This window comes from Oncorhynchus mykiss, chromosome 24 (genome assembly GCF_057628025.1).
Source record: "Oncorhynchus mykiss isolate SJ-2025 chromosome 24, ASM5762802v1, whole genome shotgun sequence".
Taxonomy (NCBI): domain Eukaryota; kingdom Metazoa; phylum Chordata; class Actinopteri; order Salmoniformes; family Salmonidae; genus Oncorhynchus; species Oncorhynchus mykiss.
Window position 1 is genome coordinate 4,953,618 of NC_143045.1, and position 27,863 is coordinate 4,981,480.

Genomic DNA, 27,863 nt, shown 5'->3' on the forward strand with positions numbered 1-27,863 from the left:
ATTAACTAACCTCCAAATGAGCTTCAATGCCATACAACACTCCTTTCCTTGGCCTCCAACTGCTCTTAAACGCTAGTAAAACCAAATGCATGCTTTTCAACCATTTGCTGGACAGTTCTGACTTAGAATATGTGGACAACTACAAATACCTCGGTGTCTGGCTAGACTGTAAACTCTCCTTCCAGACTCATATTAAACATCTAAAATCCAAAATTAAATCTAGAATCAGCTTCCTATTTCGCAACAAAGCCTCCTTCACTCACACGGCCAAACATACCCTCGTAAAACTGACTATCCTACCGATCCTTGACTTCGGCGATGTCATTTACAAAATAGCTTCCAATACTCTACTCAGCAAACTGGATGCAGTCTATCACAGTGCCATCCATTTTGTCACCACCACGACCTGTATGCTCTAGTCGGCTGGCCCTCGCTACATATTCGTCGCCAGACCCTCTGGCTCCAGGTCATCTATAAGTCTATGCTAGGTAAAGCTCCGCCTTATCTCAGCTCACTGGTCACGATAACAACACCGTAGCACGCGCTCCAGCAGGCATATTTCACTGGTCATCCCCAAAGCCAAACCTCGTTTGGCCGCCTTTCCTTCAAGTTATCTGCTGCCAATGACTGGAACAAATTGCAAAAATCGCTGAAGCTGGAGACTTATATTTCCCTCACTAACTTTAAACATCAGCTATCTGAGCAGTTAACCGATCGCTGCAGCTGTGCATAGCCCATCTGTAAATAGCCCACCCAATCTACCTCCTCATCCCCATACAGTTTTTATTTACTTTTCTGCTCTTTTGCACACCAGTATTTCTACGTGCACATCATCTGCTCATCTATCACTCCAGTATTAATTTGCTAAACTGTAATTACTTCACTACTCTGGCCTATTTATTGCTTTACCTCCTAATGCTATTTGCACACACTATATAGACTTCCTTTTTTTCTATTGCGTTATTGATTGTACGCTTGTTTATTCCATGTGTAACTCTGTGTTGTTATTTGTGTCGCACTGCTTTGCTTTATCTTGGCCAGGTCGCAGTTGTTAATGAGAACTTGTTCTCAACTAGCTTACCTGGTTAAATAATATAATATATATATTTTTTTTAAATGGCCATGCAGTCATGGGTGAATAGGGAGAACAAGAGGGGGCTGAGCACACACCCTTGTGGGGTCCCAGTGTTGAGGATCAGCAAAGTGGAGATGCTGTTTCCTACCTTCACCACCTGGGGTCCGCCCTTCATGAAGTCCAGGACCCAATCGCACAGGGTGGGGTTGAGACTCGGGCCTCAAGCTTAATGTTGAGCTTGGAGGGTACTATAGTTTTGAATGCTGAGCTATAGTCAATGAATAGCATTCTTACATGTCCAGATGGGATAGGTCAGTGTGATGGTGATTGCATTGTCTGCGGACCTATTTGGGCAGTAAGCAAATTGAAGTGGGTCTAGGGTGACAGGTAAGGTGGAGGTGATAGGATCATTGACTAGTCTCTCAAAGCGCTTCATGATGACAAGTCAGTGCTCCTGGGCGATAGTAATTTAGTTCAGTTACCTTTGCATTATTGGGTACAGGAACAATGGTGGCCATCTTGAGGAATGTGGGGACAGCAGACTGTGATAGGGAGAGATTGAATATGTCGGTGAACACACAGCCAGCTGGTTTGCGCATGCTCTGAGGACGTGGCTAGGGATGCCACCTGGGCCGGCAGCCTTGCGAGGGTTAACATGTTTAAATGTCTTCCTCACGTCAGCCACGGAGAAGGAGAGCCCACATTCCTTGGTAGCGGGCCGCGTTGGTGGCACTGTGTTATCCTCAAAGTGGGCAAAGAAGGTGTTTAATTTGTCTGGAAGCAAGGCGTCGGTGTCCGTGACGTGGCGGGTTTTCCTTTCGTAGTCCGTGATTGTCTGTAGGCCCTGCCACACACCAGGGCTTCTCTTTATGGTGATCACACTTTTAAAATGAAGTGCAAGCAGTACATTGCTTTTATACTGTGACAACACCCCACGGTATTATTCCAATAGGAACAGTCCATTCATCATTGCAGCCTGCTTGTCTGGATGTTTGGGCCCGTATCCACAAAGTGCCTCAGAGTATGAGTGCTGATCTAGGATCAGTTCATATAATCTCATGAATGTGATCTAAAAGGCACAACTGATCCTAGATCAGTACTCCTACTCTTGAGCCGCTTTGTGGAGATGGGCCCTGAACACTGAGCACTGAGAGGTTGAGGTTGTGCTTGTGTGGTGACTATAGACTCCTGGACTGGCTCCAGGAGGGTGCAGAAAAATAAGTGGATGTGAATGGACTTTTTTTTCCCAGACGAGAAGTGAGAGGCACTAGGACCATTGTCTTGGTTTGTGTGGCTGGGTTTATCTTTCCAATTATGTGTGTGTGTCTCTTCATGTGAGCGAGTGGATTTATGTTGTCATACTGTAGCAGCCGTGTTGGTAGATACTTGATATTGATATGGTTACATAAAGGGGGCTGAGGCTATGAGCATTTGGGTTATGAAAAGAGGTGGTAGAGAGAGGAGGAACAGGAATGGGGTTAGTATAGAGGGAGGGGCAGATTCAGGGATATCATAGACTTAGGTCCCAAATAGCACCCTTATTCCCTTGTGCACTACTGGTCAAAAATTGGAGCCATGGAGTTCATTCTGGTCTGCAGAACACTGTGTGACCACGCTGTGATCTCAAATCTGTAGTGACATGCAAGCTGCCCACCCACCACCAGTTTAATATTACTCTCTCTGTTTGTCTCTTGCCAGTCTCTTGACATTCAGTCTATCTTTATACCTCCCTATTCTTCCCTCACCACTGCTGAGACAGGTCTGGGAGAGGAAATGGCTGCATGATTGTGGTAAGAGAGTGGACTTCTTACTGTATGGCCTCAGTGTATGTGTGTGTATGTATCGTTCATAATTCCCCTGAATGTCCAGACAGGGTCCCTGCTCTGTGTTGTATCAGTGACTCTGTCCAGAATGAGAAAGGAGTACTCCATGTTCAAGAAGGCAAAAAATAAACAAGTCTTCTTGTACAAAAACACATTTTAATTCAATAATGCAAAATATCTGAAAAAACTGAGGCAACATTTTTTTGTTCTCATTGTTTTAGTCACTATTGCATCTCAACCATATTATCCACAGCATAAAAGCAGTTTGTTTAAAAAATGTACACTGATCATTCACAGATAGCATTTCTGAAAAGTCATATTTTTACTTCTCTCTTACCCAGTCTGTCACACACACACACACACACACACACACACACAAAACACAGTCAAGCGCCTCCCCACCCCCATTCAAGGCCAGACACACACACGCGCACACACACACATTTAACTAACCTTGTTGGGGGGTACAATTGATTCCCACTCAAAATCATATTTTCCTTAACCCTAAACCCCATAGAAATATACTTTTTCCTTGTGGAGACGAACTAAAATGTCCACAGTTAAATGTTTGTTTATTTACCATTCTTGTGGAGACTTCTAGTCCCCACAAGCATAGTTAGACAGACAGACACTGCAGTAGTTTCACACAGACCCTTCTGTGCATTAACATTTGTTTCTGTGCAGTATAACAAGGTTGACTGAGGGTTTGGGTTAGGTTAGATTCAGATGTTGTGGTGAACCGTGTCCAATCTATTGTATGTTTGAGTTGACCAGAATGCACTGTAGGTGATGATAGTGCTGATGCAGCCTCTAGTCTCCGTATAGGGAGGGGTGGGTCTTACAGGTGCAACTGGGACCACCAAGATACTAGTAACAGGGTTGCTTGTACAGTACATTTTCACACACACACACACACTATAACATTCAGCAAACCCTGTTTCGACCTGCCTTCGAACCACCTTTGTTTAGGTGTCGTCTTCAAAAACGTTCACAAACAAAAACACGCTCTTGGAATTGTATTACATTGCTTTCTGACATTACACACTCCTTTCTCACTGACTGTCACATGAACAAACAGTATTGATTTTTTTCTGTTGACTAGTTGAGTTAAAGAGTCTTCATGTTTCTCTGCGATAAAGAGAGTCTTCAGTCTTCTCTGTACACTGGTGGCAGGTGGATACCCTAACAGGGTCTCCAACAACATGAATGCTGGGATAGCTGAATGTCACACTACTGTGTGATATGTAAAGGACCATTTCCTGTGAGGTCACTTCCTCTTTAATGGTGCGTTGTTTACTGATGGCTGGGTGTAAGCTGAGGCAACACACTGGACGTGTCACGATGTGTGTGAATGTCAGGACCTCCAATCACATTTCCTTAACTGTCTTAACCTGATGAGAGAACTACATGGCGAGGTTCTCTTCTGCACTGTTGAACCAATCTAGTAAATGTGAAGGTGGAGTTAAGATGGAGTATCGTCTTGTTAATGTCCAAAAGCTCTTTTTCAGTTTCCCCTGAAAACCAGATGCAATCGTATTCCTCCGACGCCGCCGCAGATGGTGCTCCTGTCTCCTTAGGCCTGCTTTTTGATTGGAGAAATGTCTATTGTATGTTACCCCTTATCTTTTGACCGAGATGAAAAGTTTGCGAGAGCAGAGAAGATTGCTTTCTGATTATATTATAATAGCGCTGATTATTGATGAGGCAAAAACAAGAGTCTGTCCATTCAGTTTGTTGTCTTTATAAAGAATTTTTGAATTATCTGATGAAGAGGAGTCGTCTTCATCCTCTTTTGCCCTTATGCCACCTGAGTCAGTCTGACCCTGCCTCGCTCCATTCGCCAACTGAGTCCACTGTGTTCTATCTCCGCCCTCTTTCCCTCAACTGCCCAATCAGATGCTGCCGTATCTCCTCTCAACCAATAAAGAGCTGGGGGGGGATTGAACAAGATTTAGGTTTTGTTGTTTTGAGTGACGGGCACTTGAACACCTTTCTGTCCGGTTGCTATGGACACAAGAAATGGCGGTGGAGCCAAGAGTCAAAAACACTTTTTGAAAAATGTACTGTACAAAGTGCATAAACCGTTTCATGCACGCTATTACGGTACATGTAAGTCAGACATTCAGAACTGTAACTCACCCAGTCTGTACTTCTCTCTGGCCTCGGCCCTCTCCTTGGCATCAAAATACCAGACAGTGATGGCATAGCTGTAACACACGATGATCTGATCAGACTGACAACAGAGATTCTCAGCTCACAAGCAAGTACAGACTAATTCAGCACAGTGTAGTACAGCATAGGACAGCATAGGAGAAGGTTAAGTCTGTGCTATATACGGTCCGTGGAGGGTTAAGTCTGAGCTGGTTTTGATCCGTGGAAGGTTAAGTCTGAGCTGGTTTTGGTCCGTGGAGGGTTAAGCCTGAGCTGGTTTTGGTCCGTGGAGGGTTAAGCCTGAGCTGGTTTTGATCCGTGGAGGGTTAAGTCTGAGCTGGTTTTGATCCGCGGAGGGTTAAGCCTGAGCTGGTTTTGGTCCGTGGAGGGTTAAGCCTGAGCTGGTTTTGGTCCGTGGAGGGTTAAGCCTGAGCTGGTTTTGATCCGTGGAGGGTTAAGTCTGAGCTGGTTTTGGTCCGTGGAGGGTTAAGTAAGGGTCATTGCCTCTCCTGTGGGGCTTCTCAGTGGGGTTGTGTTGTTTATTCCTGTCTCTCTCCCTCAAGCACGAGAGCTGTAACAGAACCAACCACCCTCCCTCTCTCCCTCCACCCCTGACCCCAATCCCAGTCAGGAAATACGTTCTTCCTGTCCTGAGCCCCACCTCACCCCCCAGCTGTCAGACAGAGAGGAGAGGACTAACTAATGAACTAGAATCAGGCCAATCACGTGTCAAATATTTGTGGCGTACTTCTGACTGCTGCGTTCCAGCTTTCAGTATGTATATGAAAAAAATAATCTGCATGATCACATCATCATGAATAGGCTCTGGCTGAGTTCATACTTCTCTCAACAGTGGATCATCAGCATGAGAGTGGATCTATAATCTGTTAAAGGGATACGTCGGGATTTTGGCAATGAAGCCCTTTATCTACTTCCCCAGAGTCAGATGAACTCCCGGATACCATTTTGATGTTGTCTTGCGTGCAGTTTGAAGGAATTTGCTAATGAGTGTTAGCGCATGCTAGTAGATACCATAGACTTCCAGTCACTGCACTAACACTAGTTATCATTGACTCGCGAAACTACCTCTAACTTCCTTCATGCCGGATGCAGAGACATACAAATGGTATCCACGAGTTCATCTGACTCTGAAGTATCCCTTTAACAGAGCAGGTAAAAGCATCCCCAACACCATTAAGAGCCTTTAGTGAACAGATACTGCACTGTGTGTGAAGGCAAAAAAGTGGGTTAGAGGTTGTAACGGCTCGGCAGAGAGGAAGTGTGGTGGGGGTGGGGGGGGTTGAGTGGATGTGGTTATGGTCAAACGATGTGGCACACTTTCAGGGAACTGAAAGCAGTGGGAGTCATCCAAAAACCCTCCCTGGGAATGACTTTGTGTGCCTTAGTACATAGTAAATCTCTGTTTGACTATACAATACCTATGGGACATGTGTGAGTGTGTGAGAGATGGGATACATTGCGTCTCAGCGAGCATGCAGTGGCTTTGTAAGTGTACATTCTGTGTCACCTCTCTGACCCTAGTGCGAGTCCATGTCAGCATGCATTTGTGTGTGCGCGCGCTCGGGGAGGGGCCATACGGGTACGCCTGGTGCCCAAATAGATAGACGTATGTCACGCAGCTGAGAGTTGAGTAGATTTGGTTCAGTCAGTTATCCTGGTAAGTCCTTCCCAGCTAGCTAGGTTATGCTGGCAACAAAAGCAGCACTGTGCCAGTTGAAACAGGTAAAAGAAAGAGATGTTTATTTAGATATGCGAGGGAGAAATAACTTTGTAGTACTGGTCCTCATCTGGATGTCACCGTGACATGCCAATTCGCTAACGCGACGACAAGCGGCTGCAACGGTATTGTATGGAGGTGCTACGTCGTTGCTTCCCCCGGGGCAGCCGTATCACATGTCGCTGGCGAGGGGTTAATGTCGCCAATTTGTTCCATCCCACTTTATTTTGAGAAGGATAGCAGCCTACAGAAGAAACAAATACGCAATACTGCATGTGGTAGTAACCACCTAGGTGTCAACATGATACAGTCTAACGTTACTGCTCAACGGGTTACAGTTTGTGCCGCATGCCGGCAACACAACAACACCAAGGGGCCCTCTTGGCGAGCAGGGGAAGTATCTAGATAGTGTAGCTAGTATCAGGCCAGGATGACAGCTAAAGCATGGTTTTCACCAAAAAATGACAACTACGGTATTATAGTAAAAAAAATACTAATTTAAAAACTTTATGATTCTGAACACTCTCCCAAGTCCCAAATTCGGCAGACAAGTTTCAAATTCTCACTGAACTTTCTAGCCACAAGCATAAATTAGCTAGCTGGTAAGGGCTCATCAGGACGAATGATTAAATCAGTTTGTCTCCACTCGACTCTCAGCTGCGCGACATACATCGTCAATTTGTGCACCAAGCGTGTCCGTATATCCTTTCCCGTGTGTGTGTGTGTGTGTGTGTGTGTGTGTGGTCACTCACCGTGTAGCGTAGGCCGGCTTAACCTCGTGTGGGTTCCTGCGGTCGGACCAGAAGATGAGCAGACGGTCAAACAGCGGTTCTATGTTGGCCACCACACTCTTCCCCTCTGGATAGATCTGCAGCAAACCTCCTTGAACCTGACCACACACACAAATAGGTGTCATGTTAGATGCACAGTGCCTTATCCATAGCCTTGAGGTTAGAGAGGCAGGTGAGTAGCCAGAGGGTTGCCGGTTCGAAACCCATGGCAGACAGGGAAAATCTGGTGGGACTGTAAAATACGGTAGATTAGATATATGAGACTCAATGTTCCATTGTACCTTGACATCCCAGTTCTTGTTGAGATAGTAAATGCAGGTGATGCAGCGGCCGTCACCGTTAGGGTTGTCCACGTGACGGATGTACCCCGTGCCGTTACCTGGGTAACAGGCCACCATAGCCTGAGGAGAGAAGACGGGGATGTTAGTCGGTTACAGTAAGAACACACACCTCGGGCCTCCCGAGTAGCGCAGTGGTCAAATGCACTACATTGCAGTGCAGGACCTGGGTTCATTCCCGGGCTGTGCCACAACTGGCCGTGGCCGGGAGTCCCACAGGACGTTAAAATTTCCCCACCGCCCACTTCGCTTCCCTTTATTGAACGGGGCTTGGTTGTTTCATCACCCCCAACCAATGCGTTCAAAGGATCATGCCCTTTTGACACCGAAAAGCCCTATACAGATTGACCTTGGAATGCGTGCTACCTGCAGGATGCACAGCCAACAACTATGGTTTGCATGCCCTGCCGAAGGACCCTATATCATGCAGAAAAGGTAGAAGTTCGTTGGTCCCCAGTGATGGTGAGTATACTGGTAGCTAGACAATAGACTTCTGGTTATGTATATTTTGATAATCATTATCACCATTATCGCTAGCATAGCTTGCTAGCTAGCTAACGTTAGCTTACCTAATACAATTCAGATTTGGCTTGGAAACACGATAACATCATGATTGCGATCATCATGATTGTGATGTTGCCAGATTGACTTTAGATGCTGAATACTGTAACTTTAGCCAGCTTTAGCCAGTATTTTAACAAGCTAACATTAACATTGCTAGCTAGCTATTTTTGACAAACAGTAATAGCAATATTGCCATCTCTCTAAAGTAAATTTGACGACATCTTATGGCAAAATGGTTTCCTACCAATTATTTGCCTACTTTAGTAAAGCCATCGTATTTCCATGCCACTCTAAGTTAGTGTAATTTAGACTACAGTCACATTAGCCTCTGATGTGCAACCAATGTCTAGGGCACAAATTAATATTGGATGCAGCTATGGTGATATTAACTAGCTAACTCATGCATGACTACAATAGTGTACTAACTAGCAGCAACAAACTCAAACCAACCCAGGTCAATAGCAAAACATGTCACCGTTGGTTGCAGAGTGTAAGGGTGTCACCGGCCTGAATCTAATCCAATTTGGAGTCAGTCAGTCTACATCTGTAAAGCATAGAATTCGCTTCCAAACAAGATTACATTCTTTCTCGAGCTATGTTTATATTTGAGGTATGATGATAGTTGTTGACCGTGTTTTTTCTGGGGGCCAGACTGATCTTCTGGTCATGAATGGATTCCGGGACCTACCAGAACGAGCAAAGTTGGATTTCATTACATGTCCACCAATGTGATTGCAATGGTTTAACGACCTCCAAAAATCATTTTATTCACTGTTCACTTGCTATTTTTAAAGCTTGTCGGGCAAGACCTCCGAATGAAAGTGTGTAATGCGACACAAGTAGCCTTTCCAGTCTCACTCGACTCCAATGAAAAGGACATGCCATCCTGAGGCATAACTGAACAGTGACTATGTGTGTATGTTTTTCACAGAAACATGTATGGAGCCAGCACATGGAAACTTGCAAGATGATGTGATGACGGGCTTGATACTGATGTCTCGGAATGATGTCTCGTCTTTTTTTTTTTTATTATTGAATTGAATCAGTCAATATGGGGAGGGAGAAACCCTATGTGTTCTACACCAGGATCAGGGAACTCCTGTATACTGGGCACCACACAGGAAGGTATTTGCCAAGGTAGCCCCATTACCACCACCAGTATCTGTATCGGCTGGGAATGACAATGAAAGGTGCCACATTGTTATATTAGTAGACCACTACTTCTATGGTAATTATGTAAAGGGTTGTTTTATTCTACATCAGTGGTTACAAACCGGTCGATTGCAAGCGACTCGTCGATCTTCAAACATTTCTGTATGAAAGCCAACAACAAGGCTTGCGCTCCTTTTTATTTTTTTTGTGTTGCGCTGTTGGCGGGAAGGTGCACTCGATTCAGAAGCCCTGGAAACCTCATGGTCAAACGGGGAAATGGTTCCAATCATTTTTCCACCATTCATTTTTCCCATAGGGGATTTTTAGAAACACTGCAAATAAGGGGGCTGTGTTTCGTGTAGGCTTACCCTGGCGTGACGTTTTGATGACCGTGTAAATCTCTCTCGGACAAGGTGACTTTTATCAGTATATTTGGCTTTTTTTCACTCTCGGATTCGAAAATGCTAATTAGCATCAAAGTAGACGACATGCACAACTACAAATCCCTGTGCAAGCTCCTGCACGTCATCTCTAGCTGACACCTTTGCTAACAGGTATTGGGTCCTTTTAAAACTTGCACAAGACAGTTCAAAGAATTGTTCATTTAAAGAAATGTTGCCAATTTATTAATGACTACATTTAGCTAACATTAGATAGTTAATCCAGAGATACTGATATTGATAAGTCACCTTGTACGAGAGAGATTTACACGGTTATCAAATTGTCACGCCAGGGTAAGCATACACAAAACACAGCCCTTATTTTAAGTGTTTCTAAAATCTCCTGTGGAAAAACGATTGGAACCATTTCCCTATTTTGACCGCTAGGTTTTAAGGGTATTATGACTCATACTGTGGTACTCTACTCTGGTGTGTCTTGGTGGTGGCAAGGACCCACATCAAACCACACCGTGTTTGGCTTCCATCATGGCCGCCAGCATTTCTTGAGGAACAAGAGGGGGAAAAAAAGAGGCCAAATCAGCAGGTACAGTTCCCCTTTAAGACGTGTTATAAAAACACAACCCAGACATTCCCTCCCTCCCCGTGAGGCAACTGGAACACCCCGGCATTGGGAGGTAGGGTGGCAGGGAAACAGCCTGGCCTGGCCTTGGGAGCTGGGAACCTTCCATCCTCCTCACCAGGGACCGAGCACAGTTTACCCTATATATGGGTTCTGAGAGAGCACTGTGTGAGTTAAGCAAGGTGATAAAGAGAGTAAGGGCCTCCCTGTAACCAACGTTAGAGCTTCCATTTAACCTGTAATTGTAGGACTTCAAGGGTTAGGTTTTTGTTTGGCTACTAACGTGGCGGCGGGTCTGTAATAAGGGTTTTGTGCCATGGCCCATTTTAAATCGTGTGAAGAGTGAAGCATGCACACTCAGTCTGCGCCGTGAAACTAGACGCTGTGCCTTTAAGCCATAATGGCCGGGTATGGCAGCCATGTCGCCACCCCCATTTCACTGAGCCTGTACCGTATCATCAGTGGGCCGAACCCTTTACCCACCAATCAGGTAAAAGGCTTGATATTCCACTGCATAGGGCACCATATAGGTTACTGTACTCACTCAGAGTCCCATGGTTCAGTATAGAGACAGTCAGTGTCCCAATGATTTCTCTGTGTCTTAAACACGGTTGTGCAGGACCACTACAATTCTAACCCACATGCATACATTACGGGTCACACATTACTATAAACTCGGACTGTTCTAAGAGCTTTATTATAGAGAAAGACATGGGTTATCGTCTTCACAAGACGGTACTCAAACTCTAACTAGCTGGTCCTGTTGAGGATTGGACAGTGAGCATGTAACTTCTCAGCTAATGTTTCAACCTCACCTGTACTGTACTGGACTGGAGACAGTCCCTTGAGTATCAGTAGAGTAACAAAGGCCTCTGGCTGGCATTTCCCCCTGCTAGGCAAGGCTGTGTTAGGCTGTGCTTCTCTAGGGATGTGTGTTTCTGAATGGGCTGGGAGTACACATTCCTTCGCTGCACGCAACTGTGCGAAAAGCTAACACCACATATCACCAACACCACATTTAACACAGGCTGGGTTAACACAGGCTGCCCAATTCTGAACTTATTTTTATTTATTTTTTTGACCAATCAGATCAGCACTGAAAAAGATCTGATGTGATTGGTCAAAAGACTCATTAGTGGAAAAAAATATCAGAATTGGGCTGCCTGTGTAAACCTAGCCATATTAGCATAATGCCACACATGGTGAACACACATGATGCGTGACCTTGTTCAATACTAATCCTAATAATAATACTGTGTCACAAAGGCTCTGATCCAACACCTCTAGAACACCAAGGGGTGGTTTCCCAGACACAGATTAATCCTAATACTGAAATAAAAAGCATTTTCCATTGAGCTTGCTTTTTGGTCCAAGACTAGTCTTAATCTGTGTCTGTGGAACTGACCCCAAGTCAACCACTTGGCCGTCATTTTGCGGAGGAAGCAAATGAAGGTAAACTAAACAATGTAATTAAATGGAATGATAATGTAGGCTATACCAACTGAATGGAACTAACCGTAAATTGGCAGTTGGATATGTGTGGTTATTAGGCCTACTGACGGCCGATACTGATAGTGGGTAATATTTAACATGACAGAAATGGTCAACAGAGAAAGTCGGGGTAGCCTATAAATAAGATATTCGAGAGTGCCCATCCCTGAAAGTTAAAAGGCCATACAATTTAAATTCTGCATATTGGCACAGCATTTCAGAATTTCAGTTTTCTGCCATACGACTGGTTTCACATGTCTCCCTCCGGTGATTACAAGTTCAAATATAACTAAAACAAGTGTCATTTATATTTACACTTCCCTTATCCAAATGGATTACTCATTTACCTAGCTCGTATCAATAGCCCTTATAGTTGTACATTACAGTGCATGGAGAATGGTGCTATTTCTATCTGGGGAAAAATGAAGTAGGTTTCCACTTGGAACTGGTAGGTTCGCTAGACGATGTTCTTGGTTTCCTCGCTCGTAAAGGTTGTGTAATTATTAGGGAATTAAATCAAGGTCAGAAAACGGCGTATCTGTAGACAGATACCTCAGCCACACCGTAATGTAGTCCATCTCCACCCAAAACGAATAGCACGCTATTCTCATGCTTACGTTCAAGGTCAGAATATGCATAGAGAAGTGGATAAAAATGGAATTACGGTCCATTTACTCACGCTTAACTCGAGTCGGAATCGGGCCCCTAGCCTTTGTATCTCTGCTGGGGAGGTTGTTTGGGTCAGGTTTGGTGCGTGTGTGTGTGTGTGTGTGTGTGTGTGTGTGTGTGTGTGTGTGAGAGCAGGAATGTGAGAAAGAAAGCCATCAGGGTCCCGATGACGGTGTGTTCTGTCAGGGCACGGATACTTCATCACGATACAGATCAGAACCCTGAAGAGTACACTACACCTCATCCCTTCAACTCTGAACAAGAACATTTTCTCCCTTTTTGTTTTACTCTGACTGTCTTTTCTCACTCTTCCACTGTCGTTTCTCTCTGCCTCCCTTTGTTTTCTCTCTCTCTCTCACTTGGTCTTCCCTTCTCTTTAAAAATTCTGTCATTATTTCTCCTTTTCTCTCTGTCTTTACCTTCCCTCTCCTCTGTCCCTCCATAGCTCCTTCTCCTTTCTCTCTCCTCCCCTCTCCCAGCCCATCACAGAGTACAAGGGGGAAGAGTAAACACTGGTGAAGAGCGAAGGACTGACTTCCTCTTTCACTCCAGCTCGGCTCATTTAGACAAATATTGGCTCAGTTATCAGCAAGGAATGAGGAGCGAGCAGGGAGAGAAGACAGTATCATTCAGTGTCACTCCAGAACTGTCAAGCCCAGAAGCTTCAATACAGAGTGACGACAAAGTCCTTCATGTTCAAATCCACTGAATCCATTACAGTGCCAGTCAGCTGTCTGCATGCTGTGGTGCAAAGCAGCTGTGTCAAATACACACCTCAATAATCATATCCGACATAGTGAACAGTCACGGGATACCAAGATGACACCCAAATACTCCCATCTGTAGCCAAACCATAATCTGGCTCAGTCTCATTATGGAAGAGTGATACAGGCCAAAGTACAAGTGTTCCCTTCTGCCTGTGTGACTCTCTGGCCAGCCTGCCGGCCACCATCGTCTCGCCTCATTACCACGCGACGCTCACACGCTGTGTGTGTGTTCATTAACCTCTGACTCCAGCCCCAACCCGCTGGTCTCTACCCACCAACAAGTCCCACACACACAGCCAGGACAGAGCTCCTCTGAAGTCCCTCCGGGAGTCAGTGTGTAGAGGACAGACATTACAGTAATCCCGATGTGATTTACTGTACTTGGGACTGGTGAACGTGGCTACATAATTCAACTGATAACATTTTGGTGTATAAACACACAGGACATGGGCTGTAAGTAAGACTTGATTAAAGGTTTGGCTAGTGAAAATAGTACAGTATAAATCGGTACAGTAGCTTTTTTAAGAACACTCAAAATATGGCTGGCTGCTCTAATGTAATGTATTGTGTTTTGACAGATGGGGGGTGGGGTGTTCGTTCACGACAGGGTCAGGCTGCTTCTGGGAAATATGATGTCATCAGCACCATGGGTGGTGGTGTTGCATTGTGGGGAAGAATGGCCTTACTAAGGCATTTGCGTTGATCCCGACTCACTGTGGAAGAGCTCTTTATCTGGGATTGAGATGGAAATCACAGTCTCAATTCACTCTGCTCTGTTGCTAAGCAATCAGTGTGAGGGCACAGAGAAATGCTGGTGAACATTTATATGTTGTCAAGCACTTCCAGCGGGCTTCCAGAATGTTTTAGTCGCTAATAGTCGCATCCTCTAACCTCGCATCCCCTAACCTCACTCATTACCCTCGCAAAAAAATGTCAACGGAAACAAATGAGAAAAGCACTATAGTGGTAGATATGCAGCCAATAAAATGTTTGATGCTTAGTGGTAGATATACAGCCAATAGATGTTTGATGCTTTGGGGTAGATATAAAGCCAATATATGTGTGATTGCTTAGCGGTAGATATACAGCCAATAGATGTTTGATGCTTAGCGGTAGATATACAGCCAATATATGTGTGATTGCTTAGCGGTAGATATACAGCCAATAGATGTTTGATGCTTAGCGGTAGATATACAGCCAATACATGTTTGATGCTTAGTGGTAGATATACAGCCAATAGATGTTTGATGCTTAGGGGTAGATATACAGCCAATAGATGTTTGATGCTTTGGGGTAGATATACAGCCAATATATGTGTGATTGCTTAGTGGTAGATATACAGCCAATAGATGTTTGATGCTTAGTGGTAGATATACAGCCAATAGATGTTTGATGCTTAGCGGTAGATATACAGCCAATAGATGTTTGATGCTTTGGGGTAGATATACAGCCAATATATGTGTGATTGCTTAGTGGTAGATATACAGCCAATAGATGTGTGATTGCTTAGTGGTAGATATACAGCCAATAGATGTTTGATGCTTAGTGGTAGATATACAGCCAATAGATGTTTGATGCTTGCACTGACCATGGTGTTGAAGATTGCAGCCCACTGCATGTATGCATGTAGTATTTTATAAGTGCAAATTTTTGGGGCCTGAGAGCACATGCAACTGTTGCATACTTAACCACAATTAACATGTACCGTGCCACAGCACAGCCCTAGCCTGGAGGATATGCACATGCGTGTACAAACACACAAAGTTCTTGTACACCAGCGTTCATTGAGACATGACACAGTCCAAACCAGCGCTAGTAGAGATGTAAGCCAGTAGTCAACCAGATCTGTGAGTCAGTCAAACCGGCATATGAATGTCACAAACACCGTGACCATACAACGGCATCCCAGTCGCTCTCCTCTCCTGTTGCTCCCAGCCCCTGATCTCATTCAAACGGCATGACCCGACGTGTCGCGATCAGATCAGCCTTCTTCAATCTCTGTTCAAATCTCTCAGAGCCTCCGTGCCAATCTAATGGGCACCACTGGCACCAGCATTAATGCCCTAATAGCGTTGCCTCCTGTCTCTGCCCGCATGCCTGCCTGCCAAGATGAAGGCCAGAGAGAGAGAGAGAGAGAGAGAACAGGCTGTTCCTGGAAAGAAGTAAAATAAAAAAGTCAGAGCACGCTGTCATAGCATACTGCCAGCAGATAAGGGGCATGGAGGACAGAGGCAGGAGAGAGATAAGGCTGAACAAATACAGGGCCTGACCCTGATGAGACAGACACACTGACAGACAGACGAGAGAGGGGAGAGCATCAGGGTAGTGCTAGGCTAACTAACTAGCACTGGGATAGGTAGGTGTATACTGGGCTGGGGATTTGCCAGGCTGAGCTTAGCTGAAGTGGGCCTGTGTGGGTTTTACTGGACTGGGCTGATGTGAGCTGTTCTATGCTGTGATGGCAAATTCTGTGCCGATCAGACAGTGACAAATGTGTTGGACTGAGGTGAACTCTGTGTGCTCAGCTGGCCTGTGTATTTCTGGATGAGTCAGTAAGGTTGAGCTAAGGACAGACGGTGCCTGTCCAGGGATCGATACAGGTACATTGGGTTCTAAGGCTCTCTGTGGACCTGCAGTAAGTCTCGGGCCTGACTAACCAGCTGAGCTGACACTGACATAAGTTGATGAAGTAATGCACCATGCCCGTCTGTGAATTATTGGAAGCAAATAGGAAAAATAGGAGTGTATTATTACAGGTTTACTTCTAGTGAAATAAACTTTATTCGATAGTCATTAAATCCCATTATATTTCTATCTTCCTCTTCACCTCTCTAATCGTATATATCCATCATCTCACAGTTTCCAGACTGAAATCAACTCATCATTTTCCCTCCGCTGCGGCTGAGTGTGTACTTGTTAATGAGGTCGGGTATCTAGCAGAAAAAGCTGATCAGCCTTGATGAGTCATGCCTGGTGATGGACCCCATCTTGCTTGAGTCACACTAACCACAGGGCTGAGGGTGTGTCTCTGTCTCTCTGTGTGTGTGTGTGTGTGTGTGTGTGCTCCTCCATTTCCAGTAACCTGACAAAGCGGTCATTTATACTATGTACACTCTTTTCTCCCCTGCTCTGTAAATCAGAACGTCACACTACCCACCAGTGTGACTCTTTATGCAAACGCAACCAACCCAGCCTACTGTCAGCATAATCTGAGACCACACACACACACACAAACAAAACACAACGTAAACACACAGACAGTCACACACTAGAACACACGCACGCCGAGACACAAACAATGACACGCTGAATTTCAAACCCAAGATGGACTGCACTTGGGAAGTGCTCTCTGTGTGTGAGAATCGCTTGAAAGGTGAGTGGGCATGTGTTCATACAGTAAGTAGAGAATGTGTGACTGTTTGGCATAGAACACCGAAACGCAGTCCGGACTGCTCTCAGAGTCAGTATGAGTCATCAACCCCTGCTGTAAAAAGCTCCAAAACAAGCTGAGATCACAAGAACCATGCTCTTCCAGAGCCTACTCTCCCAGGACAAACAACAAGCACTAAAATCCCCTAGGAGGTCACCCAGAGAAAAGTAAATGCTCATCTTTAAAACGGTTTTGCATTCGAGTGCAAATGGTTACATGATCCTTCGGCCTTCTGTAAACTGAACGGGTAAGGATAGGAAGGAAGTGTGAAGAGCAGTGTGATCCTCTCAGTACCTTAAAGCCTATGTAAAGCTCTCGTCATTTGTTTTACATGTCTCTTTGTCTTAGCAGCTAGCTTGGTACTGGATCGTGAGTGCGCTAGGCTAAATGCTAGTTGCTAGCATCTCCCTGGCTGTTCCTGTGTGCAGCAGCGCGGCAGTCTCTCTGGGAGGGGCATCTGAGGGCACACTGCACTAGACACTCATGATACGGCTGGCGCTGCTGCATCGGGCGCTGTCTATCCCTCTGAACCACCTCTCATCTCACTCCTTCGAAATAACATCCATCTCTCCCTACCTAAGATATCTTCTTCTTCCTTCTCTCGTCCACTCTTCTCTTCATCTACTACTCGCTCTCTCTACCCATCTCTCGCTCTACCACTCTTTCTCTGTGCCTTTTCTGGTGATATATTGTCGCTGCTGCGTTGTGCTTGGATGGAGCTAGAGCTGGTGTGTGTTTGCTGAGCGTGCATTGGGTTGAGCTCCAGCTGGTGCTATGGTGGCATTATTCTGGGCACACACACACACACACACACACACACACTGCAGTGCTACGCTCTGTATGGCCCTGTTACCAAGGAAACGGAGGGGAAATAGTTTGGCAGAGAAGCTAGAGGGGCTGATAAGACGCAGGAGAAAGGGAGTGGGAGAGAGGACCGAAAGGAAGAAGTGGGGGGGAAAAAAGAGGGAACAACGAGAAAGAAGGACAAAAGGAAAGAATAGACACATAACATTAGAGAGAAACAATGGTGGGGGACAGTACTTACTGAGCCATATAGACAGTAGGCTAATACAGATCGGCGCTACGTACAGATCGACATAGGAAAACGAAAGCAAGTTTCAGGTTGGGGGTAAATGTATATAGCTTTTGTTGTGATTCTGTTGCAATTTAAAAACCAATAAATAAAAAGTATTAAAAGCTACAATATGTAACTTTTGGAAGACCTGACTAAATTCACATAGAAACGTGCATTATAGATCTGTAATTCTCATTGAAAGAACAGATCTACCGCTTGTTGGACTTGCTATGTGCACTATTTCTATGCTTCCCTTTAAGGTTTGTTTTTGCGTCTTTTACGTTTTCCTTCAAACAGCTGAAAATACAATATTTTTGGTTATTGAAAATATATTTCACAGCAGTTTAGATGGTACAATGATATTCTACACTATATATTGCTTGTTTGGTCACAAACTGAAATTAGGAAACTAGTAGAAATTCTGCAACCAGGAAATGGCATATTGCACCTTAAAAAAAAGAAAGAAGAAACACATTAAAGAGCAGAGAACTGCTGGCGCAATGACCTTGTAAATTAGCCGAACTCCTCCCTCCCTTTCTGTTATTCTAATCTTTGCCTCGCCCACTTCCACCCCCTCAATTCATACCTTGATCTATGACTCATTGCTACTGTTCTATCCACTTCCACCACACTACATAACACACAGCAAGTACATTCTTTCCGTTCAAGATGGCACAGTATGCCAAGGCAAGAGTAGGGGAGTTGTGATGGAACATATGAGCAGGGACATTGGCTTGTGGCTCAACTAACCCATTTAGCATCAGCTGCCTGCCTGCCACACTCATGGACCAGAGCAAGCATAACCTTTGACCTGGAAGAAGAATAGTCAGTTCCATGACAGAGGAGCAAAGGGCTGATGACTGGGAGAGTGACGTCCCTGTTCAAACACATGGTGTCTGGGTATTCCAGAAAGTATGTCACTGTGGGGGCAAGGTGTATCTCTACTACTCCCACGGGGTCGCCACGCAGCTACGGTTTGATAATGTAGTGTACACAGACGCGCGAGCACGCACGCACTGCACCCCACGAGAGGTGAAGAGCCCATATTCTGACAGCTCTGACCCACTGAACACTGTTACTGCTGCTAGCCCTCACATCTCTACTGCACACACACTGTTAACCCTGGAACTGGTGCTCCACTCGCACGCTAGGCTAAATCCACAAGTACTGCAGTACCACTATGACTACCACTACTACTACCCTACCTTACAGTTACTACTACTTCTAAAGCTACAACTATTACTACTACCCTCCACTACAGTTACTACTACCTTACCTTACAGTTACTACTACTACCCTACCTTACAGTTACTACTACTACCCTACACTACAGTTACTACTACTTCTAAAGCTACAACTATTACTACCACCCTACACTACAGTTACTACTACTACCATACCTTACAGTTACTACTACTTCTAAAGCTACAACTATTACTACCACCATACACTACAGTTACAACTACTTCTAAAGCTACAACTATTACTACCACCCTACACTACAGTTACAACTACTTCTAAAGCTACAACTATTACTACCACCCTACACTACAGTTACTACTACTTCTAAAGCTACAACTATTACTACCACCCTACACTACAGTTACTACTACTTCTAAAGCTACAACTATTGCTACCACCCTACACTACAGTTACAACTACCCTCCACTACAGTTCCTACTACTTCTAAAGCTACAACTATTACTACCACCCTATACTACTGTTACTACTACCCTACACTACAGTTACTACTACTTCTAAAGCTACAACTATACTATAACTACTACCACCATACACTACAACTGGGCAATTCCACTATAATGGAAATACGTAGAGATGTTTTTACTTTAAAATGTATGCCAAACAAAAAACAAACATTGATTTCAAAGCACAACGACTGCTTTGAACAATTCACTCAAATAAATAAAAACACATTTACTGGAAAAACTGTGCCGATGCAAAGCTTGATAAAATCTCAGTTTTGTTCGGTTACCAAACTTTGTATCTGCACAGTTCTTCACGTAATGTGTTTTTGTAAAACTTTGTGTGAAATTGTTCAAAGTAGTCATTGTGCATAGAGTTGTATGGTTTGTTCAACTTTGAAAGCAATGGTTTTTGTTTGGTATACATTTTAAAGTGAAAAAATGTGAGTCTCTGCGTAATTCTGCTACCATGGAATTGCCCAACTACTACCACTAGTGAGGCTACAACTACCTCAACTATTACTACTATTACACGTAGTACCCTACATTATAGCTACTACTACTAATTCTATTAAGGCTACAACTACCACAACTATTACTGCTATGCCCTCTACCACTTCTATCACGACTTCTATCCCCACCATCACTACTTTATCTACTATAAATATTGAAATGAAATATTTCACTTCAAGCTCTTTGAGTAAATGTGGCGTAACAAAGTCTAGACAGTCCTTCAATGACTAACGCCACTGATAAGAGGCAGACCCTGGGGTCAAGGTTCAGTAGTGAACAACTGAGATAATATGTTAATATAACACAGTCACTAGGTAGCAGATTATATCAAAGTGACTTACAGTGAAACACAATAGGGTTATATTCAGTATAATGTACTGCAGCTTGTACAGGACTCAAACCATGCTCTAGTCTAGTTGAACCAAGGACTAGATAGGTCTGAACCCTGCTTTGGGAGAGGGCTGAGTGGGCTGAGAAACTGGGTCAGGGTGGGATGGAAACCTGGGAGAATGCAGTGAGACTGGGTGACAGACGTAGGACCGTGACATAATACGCAAAGATAGACGTAGGACCTGGCTCAAATATCCAGACCTGCGTCACTGGGCAAGCTCACTGACAGCTTACAGCACTGTAGCCAACTACTGCTCCTTGGTAATCGAATGAAAGTCAGTCTATTCAGGAAGTCAACTGAAATTCCAATTAAATAACTGAACAGGGCTTTTCAGGGAATTCTTAATAAACTGAAAAGGAGAAACTATTAATTTAAAAAAAAAAATATATATATATATATATATATATATATATGTGTGTGTGTGTGTGTGTGTGTGTGTGTGTGTGTGTGTGTGTGTGTGTGTGTATATATATATATATATATATATATATATATATATATGTGTGTGTGTGTATACACACACACACACACACACACACACACACACTTTTTTTTTGCTTCCTGAATTGTGTGACTTCAATTTGAACTGAACCCAAACCTGTCAGTCATATCTGGCCATTGTCTAAGCTTGTAATATTAATGTTTTATGCTATGCTGACGACGGTTAAAAATAACCATTCTTTCGTACATTCATAATCTCAAACACACAAAGACAAAAACGAGCCAAACAAGCGCATACCATACAGAAGTAGCCTACAATAGGCTAGGCAAGCAAACAATCAAACATACACAGCCATCCAAACAGACACCAACCAATCAAACACACGCACCCTTACCAAACCAGCCACAAGAATGCCTTGTTTGCGTATGGGTGAGAGATTGAAAGAGCGGTCATCAAAGCTAGTGAAACACCGATCTCAGACCAGATAGCTCCCAGAAGGTTGACTTGCTGCCAGTGGTATGAGAACATTGGCATAAACAGTGGCATGACAATAGGGGCATACACTGGCATGGGAGAAGTCGGGGGCATATAGGACAGCTATGGCCCCACTTACCTGAGGGTGTGGCCCTATCACATTGAATGAGACAGGGAGGGAGAACAGACAGGATTACATACCCACCCTTTGTCAGTGATATGATAGTGCCAGTTCAGGATCACAGTAGATGATGTCATCAAAATGGGACACCGCACCCCCCTATCTATGGCGTAGAATTACATAAAACGTTGACATTGGTACTAATCCTTTCTATTTCAGTCTCTCCTCCTTCTCACCCCTCATCCTCCTCAGCATGATATGGCCATTGATGACACTGAGTCCCCAGCTCACCCTGTTCCCTTCCACAATTCTCTATATTCCCTTTTTCCCAGCTTCTCGTCCCACATCTCCCCTCATCTTGGTGCTCCAAGTGATGACGCCGTCCCTTCCTGTCCTCAAACCCACCGTCTCTACCTGCTACCCTGCCCCTCAGTCCTCCCCCACCCTTCCAGTTCTCTCACCTTGGTGCGTCCATTGATGACACAGTCCCCCAGCTGCCCGTTGGCAGCGCTGTGCATCACGGCCTCGTCGATGTGTGCCATCAGCATGGCGATGCCCTCGCAACCCGGCTCGTGCCCCTCCACCCAGGCGATCTGGTCTCCACGGATATTCCGTGAGGGGATGCTCCTCTGGCTGACCAGCTGACCCCCCCGGAACTTCCCGCTGCGGTTCAGACTCTCCACCTCGCCCAGCACCGACTCACCCAGCCGTGGCCCCAGGAAACTGTCCTTCACACAGATACCATAGGAAGTCAGGCAGGGCACGATGTACTGCTGGGCGATACTCTCCGCCGACCAGCCCACCCCGGCTGGTAACGGTAGAGACTGGATGCTGTTGGCCTCCACCGGGGACAGCTGGCCTGGAACAACCCCAGGGCCCAGCAGCATCACCTTGTGTACATTGTGGTGCAGCTTGTTGTTGTGAGGGTCAGGCAAAGAGGGGTGAGGGGTGGCGCAGTGGTTGAGGTTGCTATGGTTATTGTTGATGCTGCTGTCGCCGTTGGCAGCAAGAGGGAGGACAGCCTTGCCGGGTTTGGAGGGCTCCGCTTTGTGAACTTCGCTCTCCGACACTCGTCTCCGTTTGCAGTCCGGGGTTATCGACTCACCTGGTCCATAGGCCATCATACCTAGAGTACCTAAACCTGAACCCACTGATAAGGCACAACCTTTGGGCGTCTCAGAACCCATGTCCCGGTTCTCCTCACCTCTCCGCTTCCTATGGTGCAGCTGTTTGACCTGCGGGTCACCATTGGGCCTCTTCACCAGAAGAATGCATTTCTCATGTTGTGTTCTGTCCCCATTCTCCACGAGGCGTGCTCTGCTGCCTAGGGGTTGCGCAAGGCCATTGGGTGTCTCCCCCACCCCTTTCACTTGCGGAGGGTAACCGTTGGGACCACTGTGGCTGCCCTCAATGGTTGCGAACGGAGACACAATCCCACCGTTATAGAACGGCAGCCCAGTATTCGTCTGTTTCTTTAAAACCGTGATGCTGGAAGTGCTTGTTTTTGAAGCCAGACCAGACAGTAATTCCGCGGCCGTGGCGCTCCCAACCGGCGCTATGCCCTGGCAGTAGCCGTTTAGTCCATTGAGTCCCATGTTGGTTTGGAAAGGTTGAAACTCGGCAGCTCCAAATATGTGTTCACCGTTTCTCACTCTCTCGCCGGAGGCTGGAAAACTGTTGTGTCCGTGGGAAGAGCTTGGATTTAAAAGGTCCGTGTGTTCCAAGCTCTCCATTTCATCTCGTCTAGTGCTAGATGCGCACGTAGCCCACGTCCTCGCCTCATTTTTTACCGGAGCCACCGTGCGAGAGCGAGAGTGCAGCACAACTGCCGAGGCTGCGAGAGAGGAGCGGTGCCACAGTTTTGGGAAGTTTCATATTTAAAAAGTCTCCTTGTCACCGTTTTTCTTTCATTCATGAATTTCCTTTAAATGGTTTCACATTTGTCTTCGATTGAAATGTTTTCTGGTATTCAGAAGCTTGAAACGTTTCTAAAACAAAATGATACAATAATTACTTGACTGCGATTGCCGTTATAGCCTATAATAAGTAGGCTAATCGTATAGCCTCACATGCTTGGGACAAAATACTCAAGCTAAACATAAATCAGCGTAATCTTCCCACCAGGCCTAGACTATTCATATTCCATAAATTAAGAAACCTCCAAGGGACCCTACACTTTGTAGACAAATTTAACCGTAGTCCTAATATCTTATGTAGCGTTGCCTACATTTATTGACTAACTTTAAATAGGCCTACATTGCTTTAAATATGTTTTATTATATTCTAATAATATAATATATATTCTATTCCGACATGGGGCTATAGTGACTCGGGTAGTTAAATAGTAATTGATTTGTTACAGCAGTTCAATCCTAAAATATTTTTATGACAATATATTTCAGGCAATAACAACACATTAAAGTCATAATATTGATATCGGTTATAATAATTCCCCACTTCACGATGAGGGGGCAAACACACTGTCAGAGCAGCTAATCTGAAGAACTCATGCCACTCTACCTTGTTATGCATTCACATTACTAGAGTGTATAGCCTGCATGCATAGCCAATAATTTAAGACATATAGCCTACACGTGTTTGCATTCCTTCCAACATACAGATAGCCTATGTTGGATTATTTTGGAGTGAGTTTAGCTACGATTCAGAAATCAGATCAACAACGTGCATGTAATAATAGTAGCCCGGGCAAATTATAGCCCTCTGTCTGTCAGCTGATTGTACACTTACCTATCAGTAACGCAAAGCTTCCAGCAACGTAGCCTACGTGACCGGCTGAGGGTATGTCTGTTATTTCCGGGATTGTCTTGGTGATGTTCTAGACACATTTCTTTGTTTAACCTATAAATATCCATATATGTCCACCACCCGGGGTTACATTTGGAAACTGATGCTTGTCCTGGGGAGGGAACTACCGCTTCTGCCGCGGGAGAAACGGTAGGTCCCCCTCAATCAACAAAAAGTACGCTCCATTCCCCCGCCGATCCTCCGCTGGTAACTCCCACTAGCATCTCTCTCTATCTCTCCTGCCTCGCTCTCCCTCTCCTGTCCACGAACGACCCTGTCAATTACATGTGCTCATGAACAAGTCATGTGACACCAATCTGCTACAGAAACAAAATACATTCCACGCGTGTGTTTAGACTATTTATCTTCAATATGTTGAAGGTTCATAGAGTGTAATATTAGGATCTAAAATATAAGGGAAACATTGGAGTGTATTCATGGATGACAATGGAAGGCAAGCTTCCCCAAATATTTGACCAATAAAAATGATGAAATAATGTCTCTTTCCTCTTTGTGTTTTCATAATTTAACATCAATTCCTGGTGGAATCATCTGAGTGAGGGAAACTGCCACCGCCTGTCTCAGTATGGGTAGCCCATGTACTGTATCTGATGCTCTCTGGAACAAACTAGTATGACATGTTGTCGCTGTAGCATTTGATAGTATTTATTTTTAATAAAAGAAATGTCAATCAGCGTTAAACTGAGCTCAAATGTGGGTTGTCCTGGCACAGCAAAAGGGAGACCAGTTTGGTTCTCTTTCAAGTATTCGTTTTGGTTGTACTATGCCAGCCATGATTATCTGGACATCGAGACGTGTGCGCCGGGGAAGGGTGTCCCTCTTACCCTATAAAAGGCAGCGTCTCTGAGTCATTCAAACACCTCTTCTCGCTTTTCATCAGAAAACTTACGTCAACACGACTGCATTTTCTAGAACTAGCTAAACTGTTCAGACGTGAGCTTACAACTAGCTCGCCGGGCGCTATTCTCGGGACTGTGCGGTGGTGACAATTTTCCTTTTCCTTCACCATAGTTAGAGAAATATTATTTGAGGGAGAAACTGGTACAGCTGTGACACGGCTAACTCGTTCACGACCAAGTTAGCTGTATCCAATCAGTGACTAATCATTAGCAAGCTAGCCACCATGCTAGCTAGCTTTTGTGGTTTACCAACAAGAAAAGCTTTTACTAGCTACACCAAGCTATCTTTTCTAACCTGTCTTTTCGGAAACGTTTTCCAGCCATCACACTGAGTGCCATCATCGGAGGTAACCCACTTCCGGCGCCGACAGAGATGGCCGCCTCGCTTCGTGTTCCTAGGAAACTATGCAGTTTTTTGTTTTTTTACGTGTTATTTCTTACATTAGTACCCCAGGTCATCTTAGGTTTCATTACATACAGTCGAGAAGAACTACTGAATATAAGATCAGCGTCAACTCACCATCAGTACGACCAAGAATATGTTTTTTGCGACGCGGATCCTGTGTTCTGCCTTACAAACAGGACAACGGAGTGGATCCCATGCAGCGACCCAAAAAAACGACTCAGAAAAAGAGGGAAACGAGGCGGTCTTCTGGTCAGACTCCGGAGACGGGCACACCGTGCACCACTCCCTAGCATTCTTCTTGCCAATGTCCAGTCTCTTGACAACAAGGTTGATGAAATCCGAGCAAGGGTAGCATTCCAGAGGGACATCAGAGACTGTAACGTTCTTTGCTTCACGGAAACGTGGCTCACTGGAGAGACGCTATCCGAGGCGGTGCAGCCAACGGGTTTCTCCACGCATCGCGCAGACAGAAAAAAACATATTTCTGGTAAGAAGAGGGGCTGGGGCGTATGCCTTATGGCTAACGTGACATGGTGTGATGAAAGAAACAAACAGGAACTCAAATCCTTCTGTTCACCTGATTTAGAATTCCTCACAATCAAATGTAGACCGCATTATCTACCAAGAGAATTCTCTTCGATTATAATCACGGCCGTATATATCCCCCCCCATGCAGACACATCGATGGCTCTGAACAAACTTTATTTAACTCTTTGCAAACTGGAAACCATTTATCCGGAGGCTGCATTCATTGTAGCTGGGGATTTTAACAAGGCTAATCTGAAAACAAGACTCCCTAAATTTTATCAGCATATCGATTGCGCAGCCAGGGGTGGAAAGACCTTGGATCATTGTTACTCTAACTTCCGCGATGCATATAAGGCCCTGCCCCGCCCCCCTTTCGGAAAAGCTGACCACGACTCCATTTTGTTGATCCCTGCCTACAGACAGAAACTAAAACAAGAGGCTCCCACGCTGAGGTCTGTCCAACGCTGGTCCGACCAAGCTGACTCCACACTCCAAGACTGCTTCCATCACGTGGACTGGGACATGTTTCGTATTGCGTCAGATAACAACTTTGACGAATACGCTGATTCGGTGTGCGAGTTCATTAGAACGTGCGTTGAAGATGTCGTTCCGAAAGCAACGATTAAAACATTCCCTAACCAGAAACCGTGGATTGATGGCAGCATTCGCGTGAAACTGAAAGCGCGAACCACTGCTTTTAATCAGGGCAAGGTGTCTGGTAACATGACCGAATACAAACAGTGCAGCTATTCCCTCCGCAAGGCTATCAAACAAGCTAAGCGTCAGTACAGAGACAAAGTAGAATCTCAATTCAACGGCTCAGACACAAGAGGCATGTGGCAGGGTCTACAGTCAATCACGGACTACAGGAAAAAATCCAGCCCAGTCACGGACCAGGATGTCTTGCTCCCAGGCAGACTAAATAACTTTTTTGCCCGATTTGAGGACAATACAGTGCCACTGACACGGCCTGCAACCAAAACATGCGGTCTCTCCTTCACTGCAGCCGAGGTGAGTAAGATATTTAAACGTGTTAACCCTCGCAAGGCTGCAGGCCCAGACGGCATCCCCAGCCGCGCCCTCAGAGCATGCGCAGACCAGCTGGCCGGTGTGTTTACGGACATATTCAATCAATCCCTATACCAGTCTGCTGTTCCCACCATGATGACGGAAGTGAGAGCACTGCACTCCTGGAGACAAAATACATTTTTGTCACAGGGTGCCCAGATGGCCACTGTTTTATCCAGAAAAGTAGTCACGGCGGACTAATCTCTCGCTTGTTGGGGTGCGACCCACGAGGGCAGAACAGTCAACGGGGTGTGGGGACCCCATCTCCGATCTACTCATATAAACTGCCTGGAACTCCTTGCAGTGTCCCTAGCATTAAAGTCGTTCCTCACATTTCTGGAGGGTCGTCACGTTCTAGTCAGAACAGACAATACCACTGTTGTGGCTTACATAAACAGACAAGGGGGA

General features: G+C 45.1%; 1 protein-coding gene across 1 annotated transcript; it reads right to left on the bottom strand.

Annotated features, from left to right (window-relative positions):
* Positions 1–3,034: 3,034 nt before the first annotated feature.
* On the bottom strand, positions 3,035–24,940 carry LOC110503496 (uncharacterized egln2). Its single transcript, XM_021581831.3, has 6 exons — positions 24,477–24,940; positions 22,190–23,716; positions 7,860–7,979; positions 7,540–7,676; positions 5,038–5,105; positions 3,035–4,902 (listed from the first exon to the last, which is right to left on the bottom strand). Exons 2-6 carry the CDS (start codon positions 23,459–23,461, stop codon positions 4,850–4,852), a joined length of 1,650 nt encoding a protein of 549 aa, XP_021437506.1. The 5' UTR covers positions 23,462–23,716; positions 24,477–24,940; the 3' UTR covers positions 3,035–4,849.
* Positions 24,941–27,863: the final 2,923 nt, after the last annotated feature.

Bases quoted from the DNA above. Each gene is read 5' to 3' on its own strand.
- LOC110503496 (XM_021581831.3), bottom strand. From the start codon at position 23,461: ATGGAGAGCTTGGAACACACGGACCTTTTAAATCCAAGCTCTTCCCAC. The intron at 5,106-7,539 runs GTGAGTGACCAC...CGTGTGTTACAG, and splicing joins AAGCCGGCCTACGCTACACG to CTATGCCATCACTGTCTGGT. The intron at 4,903-5,037 runs GTGAGTTACAGT...TTGTGTCCATAG, and splicing joins CAGAGAGAAGTACAGACTGG to CAACCGGACAGAAAGGTGTT.